The sequence below is a fragment of the Podarcis muralis genome, chromosome 2, assembly GCF_964188315.1.
Source record: "Podarcis muralis chromosome 2, rPodMur119.hap1.1, whole genome shotgun sequence".
NCBI lineage: Eukaryota > Metazoa > Chordata > Lepidosauria > Squamata > Lacertidae > Podarcis > Podarcis muralis.
In genome coordinates, this window is record NC_135656.1 from 113,249,332 (window position 1) to 113,272,751 (window position 23,420).

General features: G+C 49.6%; 1 protein-coding gene across 3 annotated transcripts; it reads left to right on the forward strand.

The window, feature by feature from the left end:
- Positions 1-8,029: 8,029 nt before the first annotated feature.
- On the forward strand, positions 8,030-22,501 carry LOC114592181 (uncharacterized). 3 transcript variants are annotated; one of them, XM_028720148.2, is made up of 4 exons: positions 8,030-8,495; positions 11,876-12,571; positions 15,993-16,119; positions 17,579-22,501. In XM_028720148.2, the coding sequence occupies exons 2-4, from the start codon at positions 11,945-11,947 to the stop codon at positions 18,937-18,939; spliced, it is 2,115 nt and encodes a 704-aa protein (XP_028575981.2). In that variant the 5' UTR covers positions 8,030-8,495; positions 11,876-11,944; the 3' UTR covers positions 18,940-22,501. The 3 variants fall into 3 exon arrangements, with proteins under 3 accessions (XP_028575981.2, XP_077777716.1, XP_028575982.2); XM_077921590.1 differs by having other exon boundaries at positions 11,881-12,571; XM_028720149.2 differs by having other exon boundaries at positions 8,030-8,489.
- Positions 22,502-23,420: the final 919 nt, after the last annotated feature.

Sequence of the window (23,420 nt, forward strand, 5' to 3'; positions counted from 1 at the left end):
GAAAAACTCGCTAGACGAAAGGGTTTTTCGGTTTTTTAGGTGCTTCGCAAGACGAATTTCCCTATGGGCTTGCTTCGCAAGACGGAAACGTCTTGCAAGTTTGTTTCCTTTTTCGTAAAACCGTTAATACCCAGGGTGCATTGCTTGAAGAGGTGCAGTTGCGACTTGACTTCGAGGAGCAACTCTGTGGTAGCCTTTTTTGAGGTTTTTGAAGACTTTGGTGATTTTTGAAGCTTTTCCAAAACTTCTTTTGCAGCCATTTGGTAAGTTAAACTTTTAAAACTTTTTTGGGGGTTTTTGGATTTTGGGTTGGGGTGTTTGGAATTCAAGGACTTGGTGTTGGGGAGGGGTTTGCAAGAATCTGGAAGCTTGTGTGGTTTTTCCTGCATTTTTATGATTTTCTGTGACCATTGGGCCACTCTGCTGTGTTTTTTTAAAAAATTCTGGATTTGAATTTCTGTGTGGTGGGTGATTGGGGGAACACTTGGGGAGGGGTTTGCAACAGTTGGGGAGGGACTGGGGGAACAGTTGGGGAGGGGTTTGCAACAGTTGGGGAGGGGTTTGCAATTTCTGTGTGGTGGGTGGCTGGGGGAATAGTTGAGGTTTTTGAAGACTTTGGTGATTTTTGAAGCTTTTCCAAAACTTCTTTTGCAGCCATTCGGTAAGTTAAACTTTTAAAACTTTTTTGGGGGTTTTTGGATTTTGGGTTGGGGTGTTTGGAATTCAAGGACTTGGTTCTGGGTTTGAATTTCTGTGTGGTGGGTGGCTGGGTGCTTTTGAATTTTTTGGATGTGAAGCACTGATTTTTTATTTTATTTTTTGGGTTTGCGAAGGTAGGAGCTGTGCTGCCATGGGACCCAAGAAGACTGCTGCTGCAGAGGCCGGCGAGGGGAAGAAGGAGAAGGTTACGCTGGAAATGAAGAAGGAGATCATCCGGAAGCACGTCAGTGGAATGCGTGTGACAGACCTCGCCAGGGAGTACGGGAGGAATCCATCGACCATCGCGACCATCCTGAAGATGAGGGAGAAGATCCTTGCGACTGATGCAGCCAAGGGAGTCACCAGGATCGTGAAGAACCGCCCAGCTGTTCTGGAGGAGGTGGAGAAGTTGCTGCTCATCTGGTTAGAAGAGAAGCAGCGTGCAGGGGACACAGTGACTGAGGCCGTCATTTGTGAGAAGGCCAAGGCCTTGCACGCAGACCTCGTCCGGGAACAGCCAGGAACCTCAGGCGAGCCAGAAGTCTTCAAGGCAAGCAGAGGCTGGTTTGACCGGTTCAAGGCAAGATCTGGAATCCACAGCGTGGTCAGGTATGGAGAGGCTGCCAGTTCTGATGTTTCTGCGGCTGAAGACTTTGCAGCGGAGTTCCTGGAGGTTGTGAAGACGGAGGGCTACTTTCCACAGCAGGTCTTCAACTGCGACGAGACCGGGCTGTTTTGGAAGAGGATGCCCAAAAGGACTTTCATCACACAAGAGGAGGCCAAGTTGCCTGGCCACAAGCCCATGAACGACCGTCTGACCCTGCTCTTCTGTGCCAACGCAAGCGGCGACCTGAAGATCAAGCCCCTGCTGGTGTACCACTCGGAGAACCCACGGGCCTTCAAGAAACACAAGGTCGACAAGGAACAGCTGAGTGTCATGTGGCGATCCAACAGTAAGGCTTGGGTCACATGTGTGATGTTTGTGGACTGGGTCAATCTTGCTTTTGGCCCTGCTGTCAAACAGTACCTGCTGGACAACGACCTGCCGCTGAAGGCTTTGCTTCTGATGGACAGTGCTCCTGCTCATCCTAAAGGCCTTGAGGAGGACTTGTTGGAGGAGTTCAGCTTCATCAGCATCATGTTCCTGCCGCCTAACACCACGCCACTGCTCCAGCCGATGGATCAGCAGGTCATCGCCAATTTCAAAAAGCTCTACACCAAGGAGCTTTTCAGGCGATGCTTCGAGGTGACTGATTGCACCACCATCACCCTGCGGGAATTCTGGAAGGACCACTTCGACATCGTCATCTGCTTGAAGGTGATCACCACGGCCTGGAACGGAATCGGCCAGAGAAATTTGAATTGCGCTTGGCGCAGCCTGTGGCCGGACTGTGTGGCACCAAGTGACTCTGATGCACCAGAGTCAACAGTGGTGCAGGACATTGTTGCCTTGGGGAGGACCATGGGCCTGGAGGTCACAGAGGAGGACATCAGCGAGCTGGTGGAGGAGCACGACCACGAGCTGACCACCCAGGAGCTGGTCGAACTGCAGGCAGAGGCTGCGCAGGAGCAGGCCTCGCTGGAAGAGGAGGAAGCAACTGAGGAACGGCTGTCCTCCAAAGAACTGAGGGACCTTTGCCAGAAGTGGAAGGATGTGCAGGCTTTTGCACAGCGGCACCACCTTGACAAGCACGTGGCACATGACCTTGCGAACACTTTTGATACGAGGGTCGTGTCGCCTTTCAGGGAGGTGCTGAAAAGGCGGATGAAGCAGCAGACCATGGACAGGTTCTTCAGCAAGAAGCAAAGAGTGGAAGAGGAACCTTCTTCGAGTTGTCCCCCAGAGTCTTAGAAAATGTACTGTACACTTTGTTGATTTTTAAATGTTTTTCTGTCGTGTTTAGAAACTTCATTTATTGTTCCTTCAGTTTTTGAAATGCTCTTTACAGTATGTGTGACTTTAAAGAGCACTTAATAAACTCTTTTTGTACAAAATTTGGCTTTGTTTGGACTTTTTTTTACCATAGGTAAAGGTAAAGGTACCCCTGCCCGTACGGGCCAGTCTTGACAGACTCTAGGGTTGTGCGCTCATCTCACTCTAGAGGCCGGGGGCCAGCGCTGTCCGCAGACACTTTCGGGTCACGTGGCCAGCATGACAAGCTGCATCTGGCGAGCCAGCGCAGCACACGGAACGCCGTTTACCTTCCCGGGGGTGCTTTCGAACTGCTAGGTTGGCAGGCGCTGGGACCGAACGACGGGAGCACACCCCGCCGCGGGGATTCGAACCGCCGACCTTTCGATTGGCAAGTCCTAGGCACTGAGGCTTTTACCCAAAGTGCCACCCGCGTCCCTGCCGCCTAACATAGGGACCATAGGGACGCATTAATTGAATTTCAATGCATTCCTATGGGATTTCGTGCTTCGCAAGACGAAATATTCGCTAGATGAAAAAACTCGCGGAACGAATTAATTTCATCTTGCGAGGCACCACTGTAGTTTTAATTGGTTATGGTACTGTTCCATAGCTAACCGAGTCATCCCTCAGGGAAACCCATCTTAAAACAAAAATGTCTTCAGACGGCACCTAAACATCACAATACTAGATGCCTGGAATATACCTTTCCCTGCTGGGCTGTATGCGCACACCTGGAGACTGTGCCTGCATGGAAATGTCCTCTGTTCATCCCTGTTCATTCCCCTCTTGGTTCTGGGAGACAGAGGTGCTGGAGAAGGTGGGGAAGCACCTGCCTCCTCACTTGCCTCTTGACCTGCCTCTTCCTCTTCTTCCAATCCATCCTGGGCTCCGCACTCCAGCTCTGAAACTTCCCCTGCCTCTGACTCTTCCCCCCTGACTGGAATAGTAAAGGTAAAGGGACCCCTGACCATTAGGTACAGTCGTGACCAACTCTTGGGTTGTGGCGCTCATCTCGCTTTACTGGCCGAGGGAGCCGGTGTACAGCTTCCGGGTCATGTGGCCAGCATGACTAAGCCGCTTCTGGCGAACCAGAGCAGCACACGGAAACGCCGTTTACCTTCCCGCCAGAGTGGTACCTATTTATCTACTTGCACTTTGACGTGCTTTCAAACTGCTACGTTGGCAGGAGCAGGGACCGAGCAACGGGAGCTCACCCCGTTGCGGGGATTCGAACCGCCGACCTTCTGATCGGCAAGTCCTAGGCTCTGTGGCTTAACCCACAGCGCCACCCACATCCCTTCCTGACTGGAATAGTTCACCACAAATCACTGGCCCCAGCTCCCGAGTCAGATTCCAGCCCCGTTTCCCCTGAAACACTTGTCAGCATCTTGCCAGTCCCTGCCAGGAACTCGTAATCAATGCATGAAGCAGAATGATCATTTGCGCGGGAAATTGACGTGCGGTGTCCTGATTTCCCTGTTGCTTCTGACAGGCAATGGCTGCGCCAAAGAAGAGGAGGATTTTCTGCTTGGGAGCGTGAAGCCCACGGAGCCCACGAGGGCATCGTTGACGTTGTCCAGAGGGAGCGTTTTCCGGAGAGCCAGTCAGTACAGAGCAGAAAGGCCACAGGGAAGCCAGGCAGGGAAGAGAGTTTGCAAGAAGCCCTACAAATGCTCCAACTATGGGAAGGCCTTCGTCTGGAGAAAATACTTCCTCTCCCAGGAGCGAGGCCACGCAGGAGAGAAACCGTACGCCTGCTCCCACTGCGGGAAAACCTTCAACGGGCGCTCGTACCTCCTCGCTCACGAGAGAACCCACACGGGAGAGAAGCCCCACAAGTGCTCGCTCTGCGGGAAGGGCTTCAACGTGAGGTCTTACCTCCTCGCTCACTGGAGAACCCACACAGGGGAGAAGCCCCACATCTGCTCGTTCTGCGGGAAGAGCTTCAGCGGGAGGTCCAACCTCAACCGGCACCAGAGGAGCCACACGGGAGAGAAGCCGTATGCCTGCTCCGCCTGCGGCCGGGGCTTCAGCCACAAAGCGCACATGACGCGCCACGAGAGGATCCACACGGGCGAGAAGCCCTACAAATGCTCGCGGTGCCCGAAGAGCTTCGGCCAGAGCTCCACCCTCATCTCCCACGAGAGGACCCACACGGAGAAGCCCTACAAATGCTCGCAGTGCGAGAGGAGCTTCAGCCAGAGCGCCAAACTGGCCGCGCACGAGAGGAGCCACACGGGCGAGAAGCCGTACGAGTGCCCGGCCTGCGGGAAGGGCTTCAACCACCGCTCCGACTACGTCATCCACGAGAGGACCCACACGGGCGACAAGCCGTATGCGTGCGCCATCTGCGGGAAAGGCTTCAGCGGGAGGTCCAACCTCACCAGGCACGAGAGGAGCCACACCGGCGAGAAGCCGTACCTCTGCTCGGTGTGCGGGAAAGGCTTCTGCCACAAGGCCCACCTCCTCCGCCATGAGAAGATCCACACGGGGGGAAAGCCCTACAAGTGCCCCAACTGCAGTGAGAGCTTCAAGCACCGGACGGACCTGATTGGCCACCAGAGGAGCCACTCGGGGGTCAAGCAGTACACCTGCACGGCCTGCGGGAAGAGCTTCAGCGGGAAGTCGAACCTTAACAGGCACAAGAGAAGCCACACGGGAGAGAAGCCCTACACCTGCCTGGTCTGCGGCAGGAGCTTCAGCCACAAAGCACACCTGATTCGGCACGAGAGGATCCACACTGGGGAGAAGCCCTACAAGTGCTCGCACTGCATGAAAAGCTTCAACCAGAGTTCCACCCTTACTGCTCACGAGAGAACCCACACGGCAGGGAAGCCACGCAAAAGCTGAGCTCGGGACACGGCAGGCGTCCGTTTCGGAGTACAGATCCTAAACGAGATTGTGAAGTGATTTGTGCGTGATGTGCTTTTGAAGTTTGTGTGTCACCTCAGTCAACTTTCAGGCAAAGAAGGTGTGTGTGTGTTTTTTTCATTTCATTCGTATACAGTGGTACCTCTGGTTGCGAATGGGATCCGTTCCGGAGGCCCATTCGCAACATGAAAAGAGCGCAACCCGCAGCGGCGCATATGTGCGGGTTGCGATTCGCCACTTCTGCGCATGTTTGTGACATCATTTTGCGTTTCTGCGTGAGCAGCAAAACCCAGAAGTAACCCTTTCCGGTACTTCCGGGTCGCCGCAGGACGTAACCTGAAAGAACGTAACATGAAGCGGACGTAACATGAAGTATGACTGTGTGTGTGTGTATATATATATATATATATATATATATATATATATATATATATATAAATAATTTTAGTCTCAGAATGTGAGGGGCACATGGCAATGGCACTCCAGGTTTTCTAAGAACTGAGGATTTTCCTTCATTCTTCCCTCATTATCAATTTGGGAGAGAAAAGAATACAGTGGTACCTCTGGTTACGTACTTAATTCATTCCGGAGGTCCGGTCTTAACCTGAGGTACCACTTTAGCTAATGCGGCCTCCCGCTGACCGATTTCTGTTCTCATCCTGAGGTAAAGTTCTTAACCCAAGGTACTATTTCTGGGTTAGCGGAGTCTGTAACCTGAAGTGTATGTAACCCGAGGTACCACTCTACATAATCCTCTCCCCCTCAGCAAAAACAGAATTACCTGTCATGAAAGAAGATTGTAGCACAGTGATATAGCACTTAGCTTGCTGGCAGAAGTTTAATCCCTGGCGAGGGCAGTCACAACGACCAAGGGACTGCCCAGAAAGGTCCCAGAAAGGCTTTTTAGCTTATAGAAAAGGCAAGGAAGACAGGGTGGGGAGACATGATAAGAGACCTGTAAGTTTATACAGCGTGGAGAAAGTGGATGGGGAGACGTTTTTCTTGCTCTTCTCATCATATTAAAACCTCAGGACGCTGGAGGGCAGGAGATCTCGGACCAGCAAAAGGCGAGGCTGCTTCGCAAAGGGCATACTTAAACTGAGGAACTCACTGCCCCATGATGCAGTGATGGCTTCCAACTTGGGCAGCTTACGGCGGGTTAGACAAATTCACGGAGGTCAACGCTATCAGTGGCTACTAGTCATGATGGCTATATATTACCTACAGTAGCAGAGGCAGCCTGCCCTCTGGTACCAACTGCTGTGGAACATAGGTGGAAGAGTGTTATTGTGCTCAGAAGCATCTAGCAAACCTCTGGGGGAAATGGAGAATGCCGGGCTAGAGAGGCCTTTGGTTTAAGAGGGTAAGAGACACAGAGGTGTGCAAAGAGCCAAACAGAACCTCCTTGTGCAGAGGCATTGTATCTGAATACTAGATGCTGGGGTCAAGTATCCATCTGTCTGACAAAAATGGGTCCTGGGCCATGAAAATGAATGTCACAATAAATCTGTTGGCCGGACATTGTGGATTTTTATTTTATTTTAACTGAATCCAGACTAACGCAGCTGCCTCCCCGCCCCCCGCCCCTGGAACCATAATGAAAAGAAAACACACAGAGTGCAGTCCTGTACACATCTAATCAGACATATGCCCTATTGAGTTCAATGAGATTTAGTATGCAGTCCCCGAAACTACAACTAATCCAGAATGCGGCAGCTAGACTGGTGACTGGGAGCGGCCGCCAAGACCATATAACACCGGTCCTGAAAGACCTACACTGGCTCCCAGTACGTTTCCGAGCACAATTCAAAGTGTTGGTGCTGACCTTTAAAGCCCTAAATGGCCTTGGTCCAGTATACTTGAAGGAGCGTCTCCACCCCCATCGTTCAGCCCAGACACTGAGGTCCAGCTCCGAGGGCCTTCTGGCGGTTCCCTCCTTGCGAGAAACCAAGTTACAGGGAATCAGGCAGAGGGCCTGAAGGGGGCACCCTGTTGCAACAGTTTAATAAAGATCAGGCTTACAAGCTGCTTTGCTTCTCAATATTCTCTGGCTGACCTCTGTTCTTTTCTCCGACTGAATGGAGAACCTGCAAAGGACTCTATGGGCTCTTGTGTCCCCCATAAGGGAAGGGCAGATTTCCCTTTATTACAGGATGTTGCTTAGTCAGTTCCTGATTTTCAGCGTAGCTTTGCATTTCCCTGATCTCTGGAGTGCCTGTGTTTGTAACCCCACCGACTCCCTCTTCTTGCACCAGTCATGGGGCGGGTGTTCTTTCTTCTGCCACCCCAGACCCTTCAGATATCCCTTCCTCTGCTACCACTCACCCACTTTGTCCAGCCCCTTCCGGGAGCCGGGATCTGCAGCCCACAATTGCACCAAAAAGGCATTTCTCCCTAAAGCGGGAGGGACAGGAAAAAGCCTCCTGCTTCGCTCCTTTCCTTTCCCTCTTTTTATTATCGCAGCTACCCAATCACGTTTCCTGCTTTCTCTCTCTAGGAATTTCAGCTCTGCTTGTTTAACCGTTTGAGCATCTTTCCCCGGGAACTGAGCGTGTGAACAAGGTTGCCAAGTGGCTAAACAAAAAACCGCACCGGCTGTCCTGCTGCTGTATCTTCTAACAGAGGTTTTGATCTGGGTGTGTGTGGGTGTGTAATGCCTTTTATATGACCTGGAGCTGGAAAGAAACGCACACTCAGGCGATGCCAAAAGGATAGGGAAAGCGCCCCGCGTAGTTATCCGAAAGGGTGGGAAATATAATGGGCGCTTTCCCACGGTGATGGAGGAGGAGGAAGAAGAGGAGGAAGGAGGAGTTGGCCTCGCCTTCTTCAACTCGGTCTCTCTAGGATCCTGCGATCTCTCTGGCCAGCTTTCAACCCCACCCACCTACCTCAGAGAGAGACAGACAGAGAGAGAGGTCCCTTTCCTGCGGGGAGCGACCTGGAGGCGCCCGCGCGCTGGACCTGCGATGCGCGAGGGGCGCACAAGGTTGGGGAATCTCGCCAGGTAAAGGTGAGTGGAGGAGCCTGGGAGGGAGGTGGGACCCCCCAGTTGCAGCAGCAGGAGGGAGAGGGAGCCGCCAAGCAGGAAATCCGTGACCGTGGACGGATGGAGCTGTGTCGGCCAACGACCCGGGATGGGGACTGTCTCCAAAGAATTCTCCCCCGTCCTCCTTTCCCATCCGCGGACCGTGCAGCAGAGCAAGGCGCACGGATGGGCAGAGAGAGGGGAAGGCGAGGGGATCGGTTCGGGGCGAGGAATCGCGGAATTGTAGAGTCGGAAGGGACTCCAAGGGTCATCTAGTCCAACCCCCTGCAGTGCAGGAATCTTTTGCGCAACGTGGGGCTCGCACCCCCGAGCCTGAGGTTAAAAGTGTTCTGCTCCACTGACTGAGCTGCGCACGGATATTTCATAAACGGCCCACCCTGGTGCGTCTTTACTCCGAGGCAAGGCTGCCAGCCCGAGCCTGCTCACATGGAACCAAGCCCCGTTGAATTTGGTAGGGGTAGACTTGTGCTGCAAGTCACTGCTTGGTGCTGGTCAGCCTGCATATGTACTCATCTGCCTGGGAGTAAACCTATTGATCTCAGTGGGATTTCCTTATGGGTATGTGTTGTGTGGATGGGGTGAGAGAATTGACGTATGGTGGTTTTGTGGTTGTGCTGAGTGGTGGATTTCCCCCCCTGCCACCCGCCAGGGAGAACCAGCCAGTTTTTCAATCCCTGCTCTTAGCCACGAAGCTCACAGGGCCCCATGGGGCCAGTTGCAGTCACTCAGCCTGACCTACCCTGCAGGGTTGTTTTGAGGGTAGGACCTGAACTCTTTGGAGGGAAGGCAGAAATAAAAACGTACTAAATAGGGAATATGATTGCGAAACGGCCTCCCCCAGAGCGGCTTGGCTGGCTTCTTCTTTGAAGCCTTTTCTGCACCAGGCAAAGACATTATTGCTCTAACCAACTGAGCTAGCCAGCCAAAGCCATTACTTCAATAAAAAGAACTGGTTAGGCAAGTTTTCCCCTCATAGATTCTTGTTGTTGTTGTTTAGTCGTTTAGGCGTGTCCGACTCTTCGTGACCCCCTGGACCAGAGCACGCCAGGCACTCCTGTCTTCCATCGCCTCCCGCAGTTTGGTCAGGCTCATGTTTGTAGCTTCGAGAACACTATCCAACCATCTCATCCTCTGTCGTCCCCTTCTCCTTGTGCCCTCCATCTTTCCCAACATCAGGGTCTTTTCCAGGGAGTCTTCTCTTCTCATGAGGTGGCCAAAGTATTGGAGCCTCAACTTCATGATCTGTCCTTCCAGTGAGCACTCGGGTCTGATTTCCTTTAGAATGGATGCGTTTGATCTTCTTGCAGTCCATGGGACTCTCAGATTCTACCCCCACAGATACAGAGCTTGAAGGGACCCGGGGATAACACCCAGACTGTTCCTCCCTGCCCCAAACGCATAACAATATACAGTGTGAAATAAAATCACATATTAAGATACAGGTCATGTATACTTATTCTTATATAATTTATTAACAATAAAAAAAATGTTTAGAAGCATATTTATGCTTCTCTGAAGGAGACCCCCCCTCCCATCTCCACCCCCTGCCCCCAATTTGACAGTGCCCTGAGGCCAGACTAGCTAATTTTCCAGCCAGGCAAGTCTTCCCCACATGGTTGCAGAACAGGCAGGGGCAAGTAAGGGTGCCAGCCTACCAGGAGTGGGGGGAGGAACCCAAAACTGGCTGGACTGGTTATTTCATTTCAGGCCACTTGAAAGGAAAGGGGCAAGGCTGGCTCCCCATACTCCATAGTTTTACCTGTACACGTCAGGCAGGCAGGCAGATTTTGCACCGGATTGTGTCCCAAGTATTGCCAAACGCAGCTGTTTTCTGCGTCTCTCCCCTCCACGCACAAACGGGTACTGACATTATTTGTTTCAAGAATCAGAAAACCTGATTTACAAGGTAGCGTGTATGATTGAATTCGGTGGACTTCGTTCCCAGGTAAAAAGGAGATTTTGTGCTCCCATTTTTGGTGCACTTACTACTCAAGTAGTAAATATTTTGCAGGGCTCAGTGGGGCTTACTCCCAGGCATGGGCGTAGCCAGGGAGGGGTGGCTACCCCAAAAATAAATAAAAATACATAGCTAGCTAATGTTCTGCCCCCCCTAACAAAAGACCTGCCCCCCCCAACAAAAATCCTGGCTACTCCCCTGTGGGAGAAGTAAGTGTGCATCTGGGTGGGTCGGGTCTCCACCCTGCGTGGCTACGGAAGCGGAAAACAGCTCCGAAAAGGGTCCTCCTGAAAGCACATTAAAAATTGTGGCAAGTTACAGCAGCTCCTAAGACTTATTTCTCTACTCTTTGCCCTTGCCAAAATGGAAATAATGTTTGCATTATTCAGAACTGAGTAATAACAGCCACAATGGCCTGGGACTTGTTTATCAAGGTGCCAATCAAAGGGCTATGAGCTGTGATAGCCACCTTCCCCAACAGTCAGTCAGCACTCCATGGCCTCTGAGCATGTTCAGAGTTCTTTTTTAAAAAAAATATTTTTTATTATTTTCCAACACAAAAATACAATTATGCCAAATTTTCACAAATTTGATTCTTTTTAGACTTCCTTCGGCTTCTCTGACAATCATCCATAATTATTTCTCAGTTTACACATTTCTCTGTTTATATTGCCATTAAACTTCCCTCCCACTCCTATTTGTTTTTTTAACAATATATCTCTGTTTTCACAGTGCTTCTTGAAATCCCACCAGTGTTGTTTGCACATCACATGTTCTTTTCAGATATTCAACAAATTTCCCCCAGTCCTCGATGAACTTTTGGTCTTGAAGATATCTAATTTTTCCGGTTAATCTGTCCAATTCTGCATAGTCAGTCAGCTTCAGTCTCCAGTCTTCTATTGTCGGTATCTCCTCTTGTTTCCATTTCTGGGCCAGTAGAATTCTTGCTGCTGTGGCTGCATATTGAAAAAGTTTACAGTCTTCTAATTTCATTCCCTGTAATTCCTAAAAGAAAGATCATGTTCAGACTTCAGCGGAGTATTTCGGAAGTGTGTTTTTTTCCTCACCTTTGGGAAAAAAAATTTTTTTAACTGCCTGAATATTTTTGAACCATTTGCAAACCTTGGGGTTTCCTCAAGCATGCCGATATATATTTTTGGCTACATAAAGATTGACACTTGTGTTTTGAACGTTGGGAATAGAAGGAGCAATGGCTGAATGGAACCTCCATGGGGAAGTGGGAGGGACGAACAACGACAGCAGCGAAGTCCTGTCATATAGCTGGCCTTTGCCAGGAAGAGAACTCTGGGCCAAATGGACTCTTGGCTCGATCCATTTTGTGGGTGGGTGGGTGCTTTTATTCAATTCTCATTTCAACTTCTTCCAGGACAGGGTGCACGGCCTGGAATAAAAGTGGCGGACCAGAACGTCGCTTGTGCCAGTTCCAGGGGAGAAAATGGAGGAAGGAATAAGAGACCCTCGTCTCGGCCAGGCTGGGAGGTTTCTGTCTGGCGTCGGCACACAGCTGGTTAAAGGGGAGCTAGATGAAGACTTGGTCCAGCATTGGGAGTGGCAGAAATCCCAGGAGGGAACTGGCTCAGAGAGAGGCAAATCCCAGGTGCCTGGATTTGTAGGCCGGGACGACGTGGCGTTATCTTCAGCATCGCTGAAGGCCGTCGCCGACGGCAACCGTGGGCCGAGAGGAAAGCTGGAGTCTCAGACCTTGCTGGGTCTCGTTGGGAAAGTCCCCAGAAGTCAGAGTTCTCCACTGAGCGTGGAAGGAGGGGTTCTGGAAAAGGAGAGGCAACGCCAGCGATTCAGGCAATTCTGCTACCGGGAGGACGAGGGACCCCGGGAGGTTTTGCGGAAGCTCCAGGATCTGTGCCGCCGGTGGCTGAAGCCTGATTCTCGTACGAAGGAGCAGATCCTGGAGCTGGTGATTCTGGAGCAGTTCCTGGACATTCTGCCCTTAGAAATGCAGGGCTGGGTTAGGGGCGATGGCCCTGAGACCTGCGCCAAGGCGGTGGCCCTGGCAGAAGATTTCTTGCTTTGGAAGGAGGAGGTCGAGATGCAGGAGCGTCGGGTGAGGAAATTTTGTTAACTTTGGCCGTCCCAGGTGACTCTGACGACACGCCGGCAGCTCTGCCTTCTTTGGTGGGATGATGATGATGATGATGATGATGACAATAATAATAATAATAATAATAATAATAATAATAATAATAATAATAATAATAATAATTTATTATTTGTACCCCGCCCATCTGGCTGGGTTTCCCCAGCCACTCTGGGTGGCTTCCAACAAGGATTTAAAATACATCAAAATGTCACACATTAAAAACTTCCCTGCCTTCAGATGTCTTCTAAACATCAGGTAGTTGTTTATCTTTTTGACATCTGAAGGGAGGGCGTTCCACAGGGCAGGCGCCACCACCGAGAAGGCCCTCTACCTGGTTCCCTGTAGCTTTGCTTTTCGCAATGAGGGAACCGCCAGAAGGCCCTCGGCGCTGGACCTCAGTGTCCGGGCAGAATGATGGGGGTGGAGACGCTCCTTCAGGTATGGAGTAGCATTACTGAAGGTTGGGTTTTCTATAAACCTTGGAACCAGAACATGATTTCAGGGAGGAGAGGGCTATCGATGGCTTCTAGCCATGACGGCTATTGCTTGCTGGTTTCTGACAGCATCTGGTTGGCCACTGTGAGAACATGATTCTGGACCATCGGCCTGTGTTCTTATGGCCTCCCTGTGTCTCATTTATTATTATTATTAAAAAGGATTAATTGCTTCCTACCTTAAAAGGGACGCAGGTGGTGCTGTGGGTTAAACCACAGAGTCTAGGACTTGCCGATCAGAAGGTCGGAGGTTCAAATCCCCATGACAGGGTGAGCTCCCGTTGCTCAGTCCCTGCTCCTGCCAACCTAGCAGTTCGAAAGCACATCAAAGTGCAAGTAGATAAATAGGTACCACTCCGGTGGGAAGGTAAACGGTGTTTCCGTGCGCTGCTCTGGTTCGCCAGAAGCGGCCTAGTCATGCTGGCCACATGACCCAGAAGCTGTACACCGGCTCCCTTGGCCAATAAAGCGAGATGAGCGCCGCAACCCCAGAGTCGTCCGCGACTGGACCTAATGGTCAGGGGTCCCTTTACCTTTACCTACCTTAAAAGTCTCCAAGTAGCTTATCTCGAGATACATATGCATCAGTTTATTATACCACAGAAAAGAAAATTCATGCAAAACCCATGCAACGTGTAATAACCCACAATACAGCTCTGCCCCCTTCCCTCTTAACAGCAATAGAAAACTTTGGCGATGCACTAATGATCAAACCACACTTCCACCCACAAACCAGCAGCTAAAAGAAGCATGGGAATGTTTAAATAATTATCTAGGGTATAAGGGTTCACCAAGAAAGACCTGGTTATGTTTAGAATGATGCTGCATAGGGAAATGTTCCCTGATACCAAGATGAGGGATTTTATGGAATGCAGATGTTTAGAATTGTTAAGAACAATGATCTGTTGTGACCTTGATGGAAGCGTCTTCTTCTTTTCTTGTACCCACCCCCTTTTTCTTTTTCTTTTCCCCCCATCCTCCTCCTCCTTCTTCCCTTTTCCTTTTTTCTTTCCCATAATGGCTTATGTTCTATGCCATGTACTTTGATATTTTTTGTAGTTTTTTAGCTTTTTTCAATAATGATGATGATGATGATGATGATGATAATAATAATAATAATAATAATAATAATAATAATAATAATAATAATAATTTATTATTTATACCCCACCCATCTGGCTGGGCTTCCCCAGCCACGCTGGGCGGCTTCCAACCAAATATTAAAATATAGTAATGCATCAAACATTAAAAGCTTCCATAAACAGGGCTGCCTTCAGATGTCTTCTAAAATTATTACTATTATTAAGCATTTTTCCTTTGTAACTTTGGTTGTTTATATTTATCTGTATTTGTTTAAAGCAAAATAAAAGTATTTTTTTTAAAAGTGGGGGGGGGGGGAGAAGCAGAACTCAAACACCCACACTCCCCTCCCTCGCCTGGAAGTCAGCCATGTCAACCCAATGATTTTTTTGTTGCTTGGTTTGATCTTCCCACCCAGCCAAAAGGAGGCTGCTGCAGGTCAGGGCAGAGGGCAGGAATCACAGCTAAGGAACCCCTCCAACCTCTGCTGATAAGGAGAGCCCATTAGTTTAGCTGTCCCTGTTGCTGTTGCTGAGGATCCTAACCCACCTTGCTGGCTACTGCTGAGACCACAATACCACTAGGTCTGAGGGATTTCGGTCCTGATCCAGGAAGGCCTTTTTCTAACAGATTGAGGTTGAATCCTGACAAGACAGAAGTACTGTTTTAGGGGGACAGGGGGCGGGCGGGTGTGGGGGATTCCCTGGTCCTGAATGGGGTAACTGTGCCCCTGAAGGACCAGGTGCGCAGCCTGGGAGTCATTTTGGACTCACGGCTGTCCATGGAGGTGCAGGTTAATTCTGTGTCCAGGGCAGCTGTCTACCAGCTCCACCTGGTACGCAGGCTAAGACCCTACCTGCCCGCGGACTGTCTTGCCAGAGTGGTGGATGCTCTAGTTATCTCCCGCTTGGACTACTGCAATGCGCTCTACGTGGGGCTACCTTTAAAGGTGACCTGGAAACTGCAATTAATCCAGAATGCGGCAGCTAGACTGGTGACTGGGAGTGGCCGCCGGGACCACATAACACCGGTTCTGGCAGATCTGCATTGGCTCCCAATACGTTTCTGAGCACAATTCAAAGTGTTGGTGTTGACCCTAAACAGCCTGGGTCCTGTATACCTGAAGGAGCGTCTCCACCCCCATCATTCAGCCCGGACACTGAGATCCAGCGCTGAGGGCCTTCTGGCGGTTCCCTCATTGCAAGGTTACAGGGAACCAGACAGAGAAGAAGAAGAAGAGGAAGAGTTTGGATTTGATATCCCGCCTTTCACTCCCTTTTAAGGAGTCTCAAAGCGGCCAACATTCCCCCCTCCCTTCCTCCCCCACAACAAACACTCTGTGAGGTGAGTGGGGCTGAGAGACTTCAGAGAAGTGTGACTGGCCCAAGGTCACCCAGCAGCTGCATGTGGAGGAGCGGAGACGCGAACCCAGTTCCCCAGATAACGAGACTACTGCTCTTAACCACTACACCATACTGGCTCTCTGCAAGGGCCTTTTCGGTAGTGGCGCCCACCCTGTGGAACACCCTCCCTTCAGATGTGAAGGAAATAAGCAGCTATCCTATCTTTAAAAGACATCTGAAGGCAGCCCTGTTCAGGGAAGTTTTTAATATTTAACCCTGTATTGTTTTTAACACTTGATTGGGAGCCACCCAGAGTGGCTGGGGAAACTCAGCCAGATGGGCGGGGTATAAATAATAAATTATTGTTGTTGTTGTTGTTGTTGTTGTTGTTGTTGTTGTTATTATTATTATTTCCAAACAGCCTTAAACCTTCCAGATCTTCTTACCGTGTCCTGCACTGTGTTTCAGATTTCAGAGCCATTTAAGAAGGCAACCGGTCCCCCCAAAGCCAAACTCGCCTCTTCGGAGATTACGAAGGCACGGCCCTACATGGAAGAGAAGCCAGTGGGTGATGGAGGCCCCCACCTGCCACTAGGTAATTCTTCAGAGCCCCGATGCTGCTCACCTGTCCACCCCCTGGCATTGCAAGGACGTCCGGTGACCCATTTTTGCTTGTGTGGTCTGAATTCGAATCCTGCTGGCAAAAGGCATAGCGTTTTGCGAGTGCCAACAATCAGCGCCTGTGGATGGGAGGGGAATTGCAGGCGATGCCAGTCAGCTTATTGGTGGTGTTTGCAAACCCCCCCTTATTGGCTCAGCCGTGCCTTTCCCCGCCCCACACCTGATGTCAGGCATGATGATGCTTGCAGGGCAGGTGGGTGTAGCTTGGCCCAAACTGCCTGATGGGTCAAAGGAGGAGACCTTGTGGGCCTGATTAGGCCTGCAGGGCAGATGGTCCCAACCACTGGCATAGGCTCTGCTAGTAACTGGAGCACCCGGTAAAGTACATTTATTCATTCATTCATTTATTTATGGCTGCTTAATTATTGGCATTTCTAAGCAGTGTGCACAAAAAGCAATACACAGAAAATGGGGAGATGAAATGATAAAAATGTGTGAAAAAAGGAAAAACCACCTTCAAATGCCTGGTTAAACAAGAAAGTAGTAGTAGTACTAGTAAAGGTAAAGGGACCCCTGACCATTAGGTCCAGTCGTGGCCGACTCTGGGGTTGCGGCGCTCATCTCACTTTATTCTCTGAGGGAGCCGGCGTACAGCTTCCGGGTCATGTGGCCAGCATGACTAAGCCGCTTCTGGTGAACCAGAGCAGCGCACGGAAATGCCATTTACCTTTCCACCAGAGCGGTACCTATTTATCTGCTTGCACTTTGAGGTGCTTCCGAACTGCTAGGTTGGCAGGAGCAGGGACCGAGCAACAGGAGCTCACCCCATCATGGGGATTCAAACCGCTGACCTCCTGATCGGCAGGTCCTAGGCTCAGTGGTTTAACCCACAGCGCCACCCAGTAGTAGTATTTATTAGTCATGCACCTGAAGGTCAGCAGGAAGCATAAGAAGATACCAGAAGAAATCATTAAACAGGGAATGAATTAGCAGTGGAGATTTTGGAGACTGGTGAAGGGGGACGCCTTGAATGGGGATGACAGTTATGTCTGCCCTTGTACTTCCTCGGCACCCTTGCTGATTGGGCAATCTGCAGTGGCAGGAAGCAGAAGTGGATTCTGGGAGCTGTGGTTTGTTAAGGGTGCTGAGAGTTGCTAGGCGATCCCTATTCCCCTCACACAGCTACAATTTACGGAGTGGCTTGTCCATCCCTCTTCGCAAGGAACTCTGGGAATTGTAGCTCTGTGAGGGGAATATGTGAGGGAAAATGGTCTCCTAACAACCCTTAATGGACTACAACTCCCAGAATTCTTTAGGAAAAGCCATGGCTGTTTAAATTAGCATCATAATGCTTTAAACATAGGGTGTGAATGTGGCTTAAGTCTCCACAGCAGGGTGTCACTCATGTCACGATTGTGTTTTCTTTCTGTCAGGGCACAGGCAAGTGGCCAAAAATGAGGAGAAGCCTCTTGAACCAGGAGCATTGACGCAGGCGGAACTTTCTGGTGGCTCATTGGACAAAGCCAAATGGGATTTCCCCCCATTTCCTCAAGTGGAAAATGTGCCGAAAAGTCAGCAAAGGGCAGACAGGAAGGAGGGAAGCTACCCAGGGTGGAGAGAAGGAGGAGGAGGAGAAAAATTGATTTGGGAGAGAGATGGTAACAATCTCCTAAATCGTAACACCTTCCAGGAGAGAGAGCACAAGGACAAGAATACGAGGATGAGCCCTGGCTGTGGAAAAAGCTTCAGCCAAACCCTTGATTTCCAGAATACACAAACTGAGAAAAAGCTACGCCAGTGTACAGATGGTGCAAAAAGTTGGACATCAACCCCTCAGCAGGAGAACATCCAAGGAGAAGAAGAGGATTGTGGAACCAGCTTGGGTGGGAAAGCACATCTTAGTGATCATCAGATAATCCCTGCAGGAGAGAAACCCTATAAGTGCTCTGAATGCGGACACAACTTCAACCAGGACTCTGATCTTACTGGAAATGGTCTTCATATATGTTCCAGTTGTGGGGAAAGCTTTATTTCCAGCTCAGCCCCCAGTAAACAAGAGGGAGCTCAGACCGGAGAGAAACCGTCTAAATTCTCAGAAAGTGAAAAAGAATTCTCACAGCCCGCCGATCCTCAACAGGAGGAGAAGCCGTATGCATGTACAGACTGCGGAAAAAACTTCAGCTTTAGGTCAAGCCTTGTTCGTCACCAGAGGCTTCACACTGGAGAGAAACCGTATAAGTGTTTAGACTGCGGGAAGAATTTCAGCCAGAGCTCGAACCTTCTTAATCATCAGAGAATCCACACGGGAGAGAAGCCGTACAGCTGCACAGACTGCGGGAAATCGTTCAGCAACAGCTCGAGCCTGACGTCGCACGAGAGAACGCACAGAGGAGATAAACCTTACAAGTGCTCCAGCTGCGGGAAGAACTTCAGTTGCCACTCGGTTCTTAGGATCCACGAAAGAATTCACACGGGCGAAAAGCCGTACGAGTGCCTGGAGTGCGGGAAAAGCTTCAGCCGCAGAGAATTCCTCATCGGCCACCAGAGGACTCACACGGGCGAGAAGCCGTACGAGTGTTTGGAATGCGGGAAGAGCTTCAGCCAGAGATCAAACCTTATTAATCATCAGAGAAGCCACACGGGAGAGAAACCGTTTGAGTGCACAGACTGTGGGAAAAGGTTTAGTCATAAAGCATCCCTCCTTAAACACGAGAGGAACCATCTACATGGCCTGACACTGGAAAGGGGTTCATCCAGAGTCGAAGCCACCTTGCACGTGGCAGAAAGCACATAAGGGATGGAATTATGTACTTGGTGAGGCAGAAATTAATGCAGGAGAGATTGTGAGAACTTATTACTTCAGTTTTTAGGGCAGGTCCAACCTGAGAGAACCTTGGTAACTATTTGGACTAGGAGAGAGCATCACTGATGGGCCACAGAACTTCCCCTCACACTTTCTTTTTTTCTGTTGCTGTTCACATCTTCACAACTTAAGGCCCAGCCTTCCCAGTTCCACATCTACCCTTCCTAATCTCTTCAACATATTATATCATGGGTAGGCAAACTGAGGCCCGGGGGCCAGATCTGGCCCAATCGCCTTCTAAATCCGGCCCGCAGACAGTCCGGGAATCAGCGTGTTTTTATATGAGTAGAATGTGTGCTTTTATTTAAAATGCATCTCTGGGTTATTTCTGGGGTCTGCCTGGTGTTTTTACACAAGTAGAATGTGTGCTTTTATTTAAAATGCATCTCTGGGTTATTTTTGGGGTCTGCCTGGTGTTTTTACACAAGTAGAATGTGTGCTTTTATTTAAAATGCATCTCTGGGTTATTTTTGGGGTCTGCCTGGTGTTTTTACACAAGTAGAATGTGTGCTTTTATTTAAAATGCATCTCTGGGTTATTTGTGGGGCATAGGATTTCGTTCATTCCCCCCCCCCCAATCTAGTTTGGCCCCCCACAAGGTCTGAGGGACAGTGGACCGGCCCCCTGCTGAAAAAGCTTGCTGACCCCTGTATTATATTCTGGCGTCATTCCTTCATGTGATCAGCATCTCACACAGATTCCTGCAGATCTTTGGCCTAAGACTTGTCGCTCAAACTGTGGCTGCTGTCATCACACAAGGTGTTCAGTTGGTGGTGTAGTGTAGTGGTTGCAGCTGCAATTCTGCAACCAATTTGCATGGAGAACAAGGTCTTCTCTTTAGAAAGGGCCATAACTCTCCCTTGGGCACAGAAGGTCTTGGGCTCAATCCTTGGCCTATCTAGGGATTGGATCTGAAACCCTGGAGAGCATCAGTGTCAATAATACTAAGCTAGAAGGACAAATGTTCTGACTCGATATAAGGCAGGTTTTCACGTCCCTGCAAAGTAAACCGGCTTGGCCTTACGCATCCAGCCAAGACAAGGCCTCTCCTTATTTTTCTCCACAAGCATCTTGGGCGTCTCTTTCTTTCCCAAAGCACATTTAAGGTGCTTTGATAGTGCTTTAAACTGTCATGGCTTCTTCCAAAGAATTCTGGGAGCTGTGGTTTTCTCTGGGTATTGAAAGTTGTCAGGAGACCCCCATTCCCCCCTCACAGAGCTACAATTCCCAGAGCGGTTTCATAATCCCTCTTCACAGGGGACTCTGAGAACTGTGGCTCTGTGAAGGGCCTTCTAACAACACCTTTAACAAACTACAGTTCCCAGAATTATTTGTGATGTGACTAGCCTGTACTGTGTCCTTGCCAGAGCCTCACCACACACAAGCCTTCCTTTGAGGGCAGCAGAGGATTGCAGCTGTAGGATTTTCATTTAATTATGTTTTCCTTATCCTGTCATTCTTCCGGTGAGCTCTGGGTGCGAGTCATGTCTCTCTTCTGCACCCTTCCCATTTCAGCCTTGCAACAGTCCGGCGAGGTAGTTTGGTCTGAGAAACAGCAGCTGTCGCCCCATTCAAGCTTCGCCTCTGCCACAGGTTCACTCAGCGGCCTGAGGCAAGCCATTTATTCCTTCATCCTCGACCTGCCCTCTGCTGCCACATTCAGTGCAGAGGGCGATAACACCGAGCGACCTCACAGGATCGTAAGGTTGACCGAGATGTGCTTTGACTACTAAAAGCACAGATTTAAGTGCCTAGGACTTGCCGATCAGAAGGTCGGCGGTTCAAATCCCCGCGACGGGGTGAGCTCCCGTTGCTCAGTCCCTGCTCCTGCCAACCTAGCAGTTCGAAAGCACGTCAAAGTGCAAGTAAATAGGTACCCCCTCCGGTGGGAAGGTAAACGGCGTTTCCGTGCGCTGCTCTGGTTTGCCAGAAGTGGCTTAGTCATGCTGGCCACATGACCCGGAAGCTGTACACCGGCTCCCTCGGCCAATAAAGAGAGATGAGCGCCACAACCCCAGAGTTGGTCATGACTGGACCTAATGGTCAGGGGTCCCTTTACCTTTACCTAGCTTAGTGTAGCCAATCCAGAAACTTCATTTTCCTCCTCGAGAGTGGGATAGGGGCAAACTCCTTTCTTCATAGCCTGCTTCCAGCTTCTGGCAAGGAAGGAATCTACAGAGCAGTGGACCAATTCATTACAGTAGTATCTCAGGTTACAGATGCTTCAGGTTACAGACTCCACTAACCCAGAAATAGTACCTCGGCTTAAGAACTTTGCTTCAGAATGAGAACAGAAATCGTGCTCTGGCGGCACGGCGGCAGCAAGAGGCCCCATTGACTAAAGTGGTGCTTCAGGTTAAGAACAGTTTTCAGGTTAAGAACGGGCCTCCAGAACGAATTAAGTTCTTAATGCGAGGTACCACTGTATATTAACCAAATGTTGCTGAGGAACACACACAGTGAGAAGCAATTTTCAACATAAAACAAGTGAGCATTAGAACGTTGTATGCTGGGCCACACTGGGTGTAGGCATCCAGAGAATTTAGGCTTACCAAGTTTCTAGTCCTTCAGAGGTTGGAATTACAGTAGTCTTAAGTTGGTTGCACTGAGTGAAATTTCAGGGTCCTCCAATATTTGGTGCGGGGACTTGAGTAGCTCTTTGTCTATCCCATCAGCTTAGTAGAGGCGGAATAAATTGTGCAGACTAGCAAGAGTTTGTGAGCTTTTTGGGGGTTGAACTGGAAACTCGAACTTAAACTTCAGTTACATTCATCACCAGGTGCCAGTGTTTATCAGGCAAATACAAATTGCTAAAGGGGCTTGGAAATTTTTTGGAAGCAGTTTTGATTCTGGTGTATTACTGTATCCGTGAATGAAAAAGATTAAACGTTGTATTTCAGCCGTGTCCTAGCTATTGCTTATTAGGCTGTAGACTTTGTTGCATTCAAAGGCACCCTATGAAGTGAGTACAGGTGATATCCAACAAAGGTCCCATCTGCACTGTACATTTAAAGCACTCTTATGTCACAATAAACAGCCATGGCTTCCGCCAGATCACCCTGGGAGCTGTCGTTCGTTTAAGGGTGCTGAGGATTTTCAGGTGTCTCCTGTTACAATTTTCTCTGGAGTAATTTAGCAACCAACCCCTCTGCCCAAGGAACTCTTTGGGGTTTGGGCTCATGAAGGTCCCCCACCCCTAGGAAATACTAGGCTGGGTGGATCAGTGGTCTGATTCGATGTAACACAGACCTTCTTCATTTACAAACACGAACCTAATCCTTTATCCCGCCCCCCTTTTGCACCTTCAGGAAATCTGCACTGCCCAGTATAGAATTATAGAACCAGAGTTGTGACCTTTTTTGGAGAAAAACACCTGTAAGCTTGGATATCGTCGTCTTTTTGCAGTGTCAAACTGATGTATGGGCTACAGGCAGGCTTAACCTCATTGTTGCTGTTTGTTAAAAGATCCAATAAAAACTGATTTTTAAAAATATGAAGTTATATGTGTATTTTATATAACACACAATTGATTTAAAAAAAAATAGCACCATAGAATTGTAGAATTGGAAGGGACCTCAAGGGTCCTCTAGACCAACCCCCCGCAATACAGGAATCTCAGCTCATGCATCCATAACAGGTGGCTATCTGACCTCTGCTTAAAGAAAGGAGAGTCCATAACCTCTGGAGGGAGACCGTTCCACTGTCAAATAGCTCTCATGGTTAGAAAGTCCTTCCCAATGTTTAGCGGGAATCTTCTCTCCTGTAACTTGAAGCCACGGGTTCAAGTCCTACCCTCCAGAGCAGGAGTGAACAAGCTTGTTCCCTCTTCCATGTGGCAGCCCTTGAGATATTTGAAGAGGGATATCCTATCTCCTCTCAGTCTCCTCTTTCCCAGGCTAAACATACCCAGCTCCCTCAATCAACCATTTCTCATAAGATTTGGTTTCTAGACCCTTGATCATCTTGGTCGCCCTCCTCCGCATGTCCCAGCTTTTTAATACAGTGGTACCTCAGGTTACATACGCTTCAGGTTACAGACTCCGCTAACCCAAAAATAGTGCTTCAGGTTAAGAACTTTGCTTCAGGATGAGAACAGAAATCGTGCTCCAGCGGCACGGCAGCAGCAGGAGGCCCCATTAGCTAAAGTGGTGCTTCAGGTTAAGAACAGTTTCAGGTTAAGAACGGATCTCCAGAACGAATTAAGTACTTAACCTGAGGTACCACTGTATCCTCCTTAAATTGCTTTTTTTTCTGTTGTCATTGCCCCACTTTGCCAGGAGGGGGCGTGACATAGGGAAATGTAGCTGGCAGTCCTCTTTTCCCTCACTACTTGTCTAGGAATGCGAACAGTTGCAGCACTCTGTTCCCTTAACTCATTAAATGCCTTTCTGGGTCGAGAAAGTGAGCAGAGG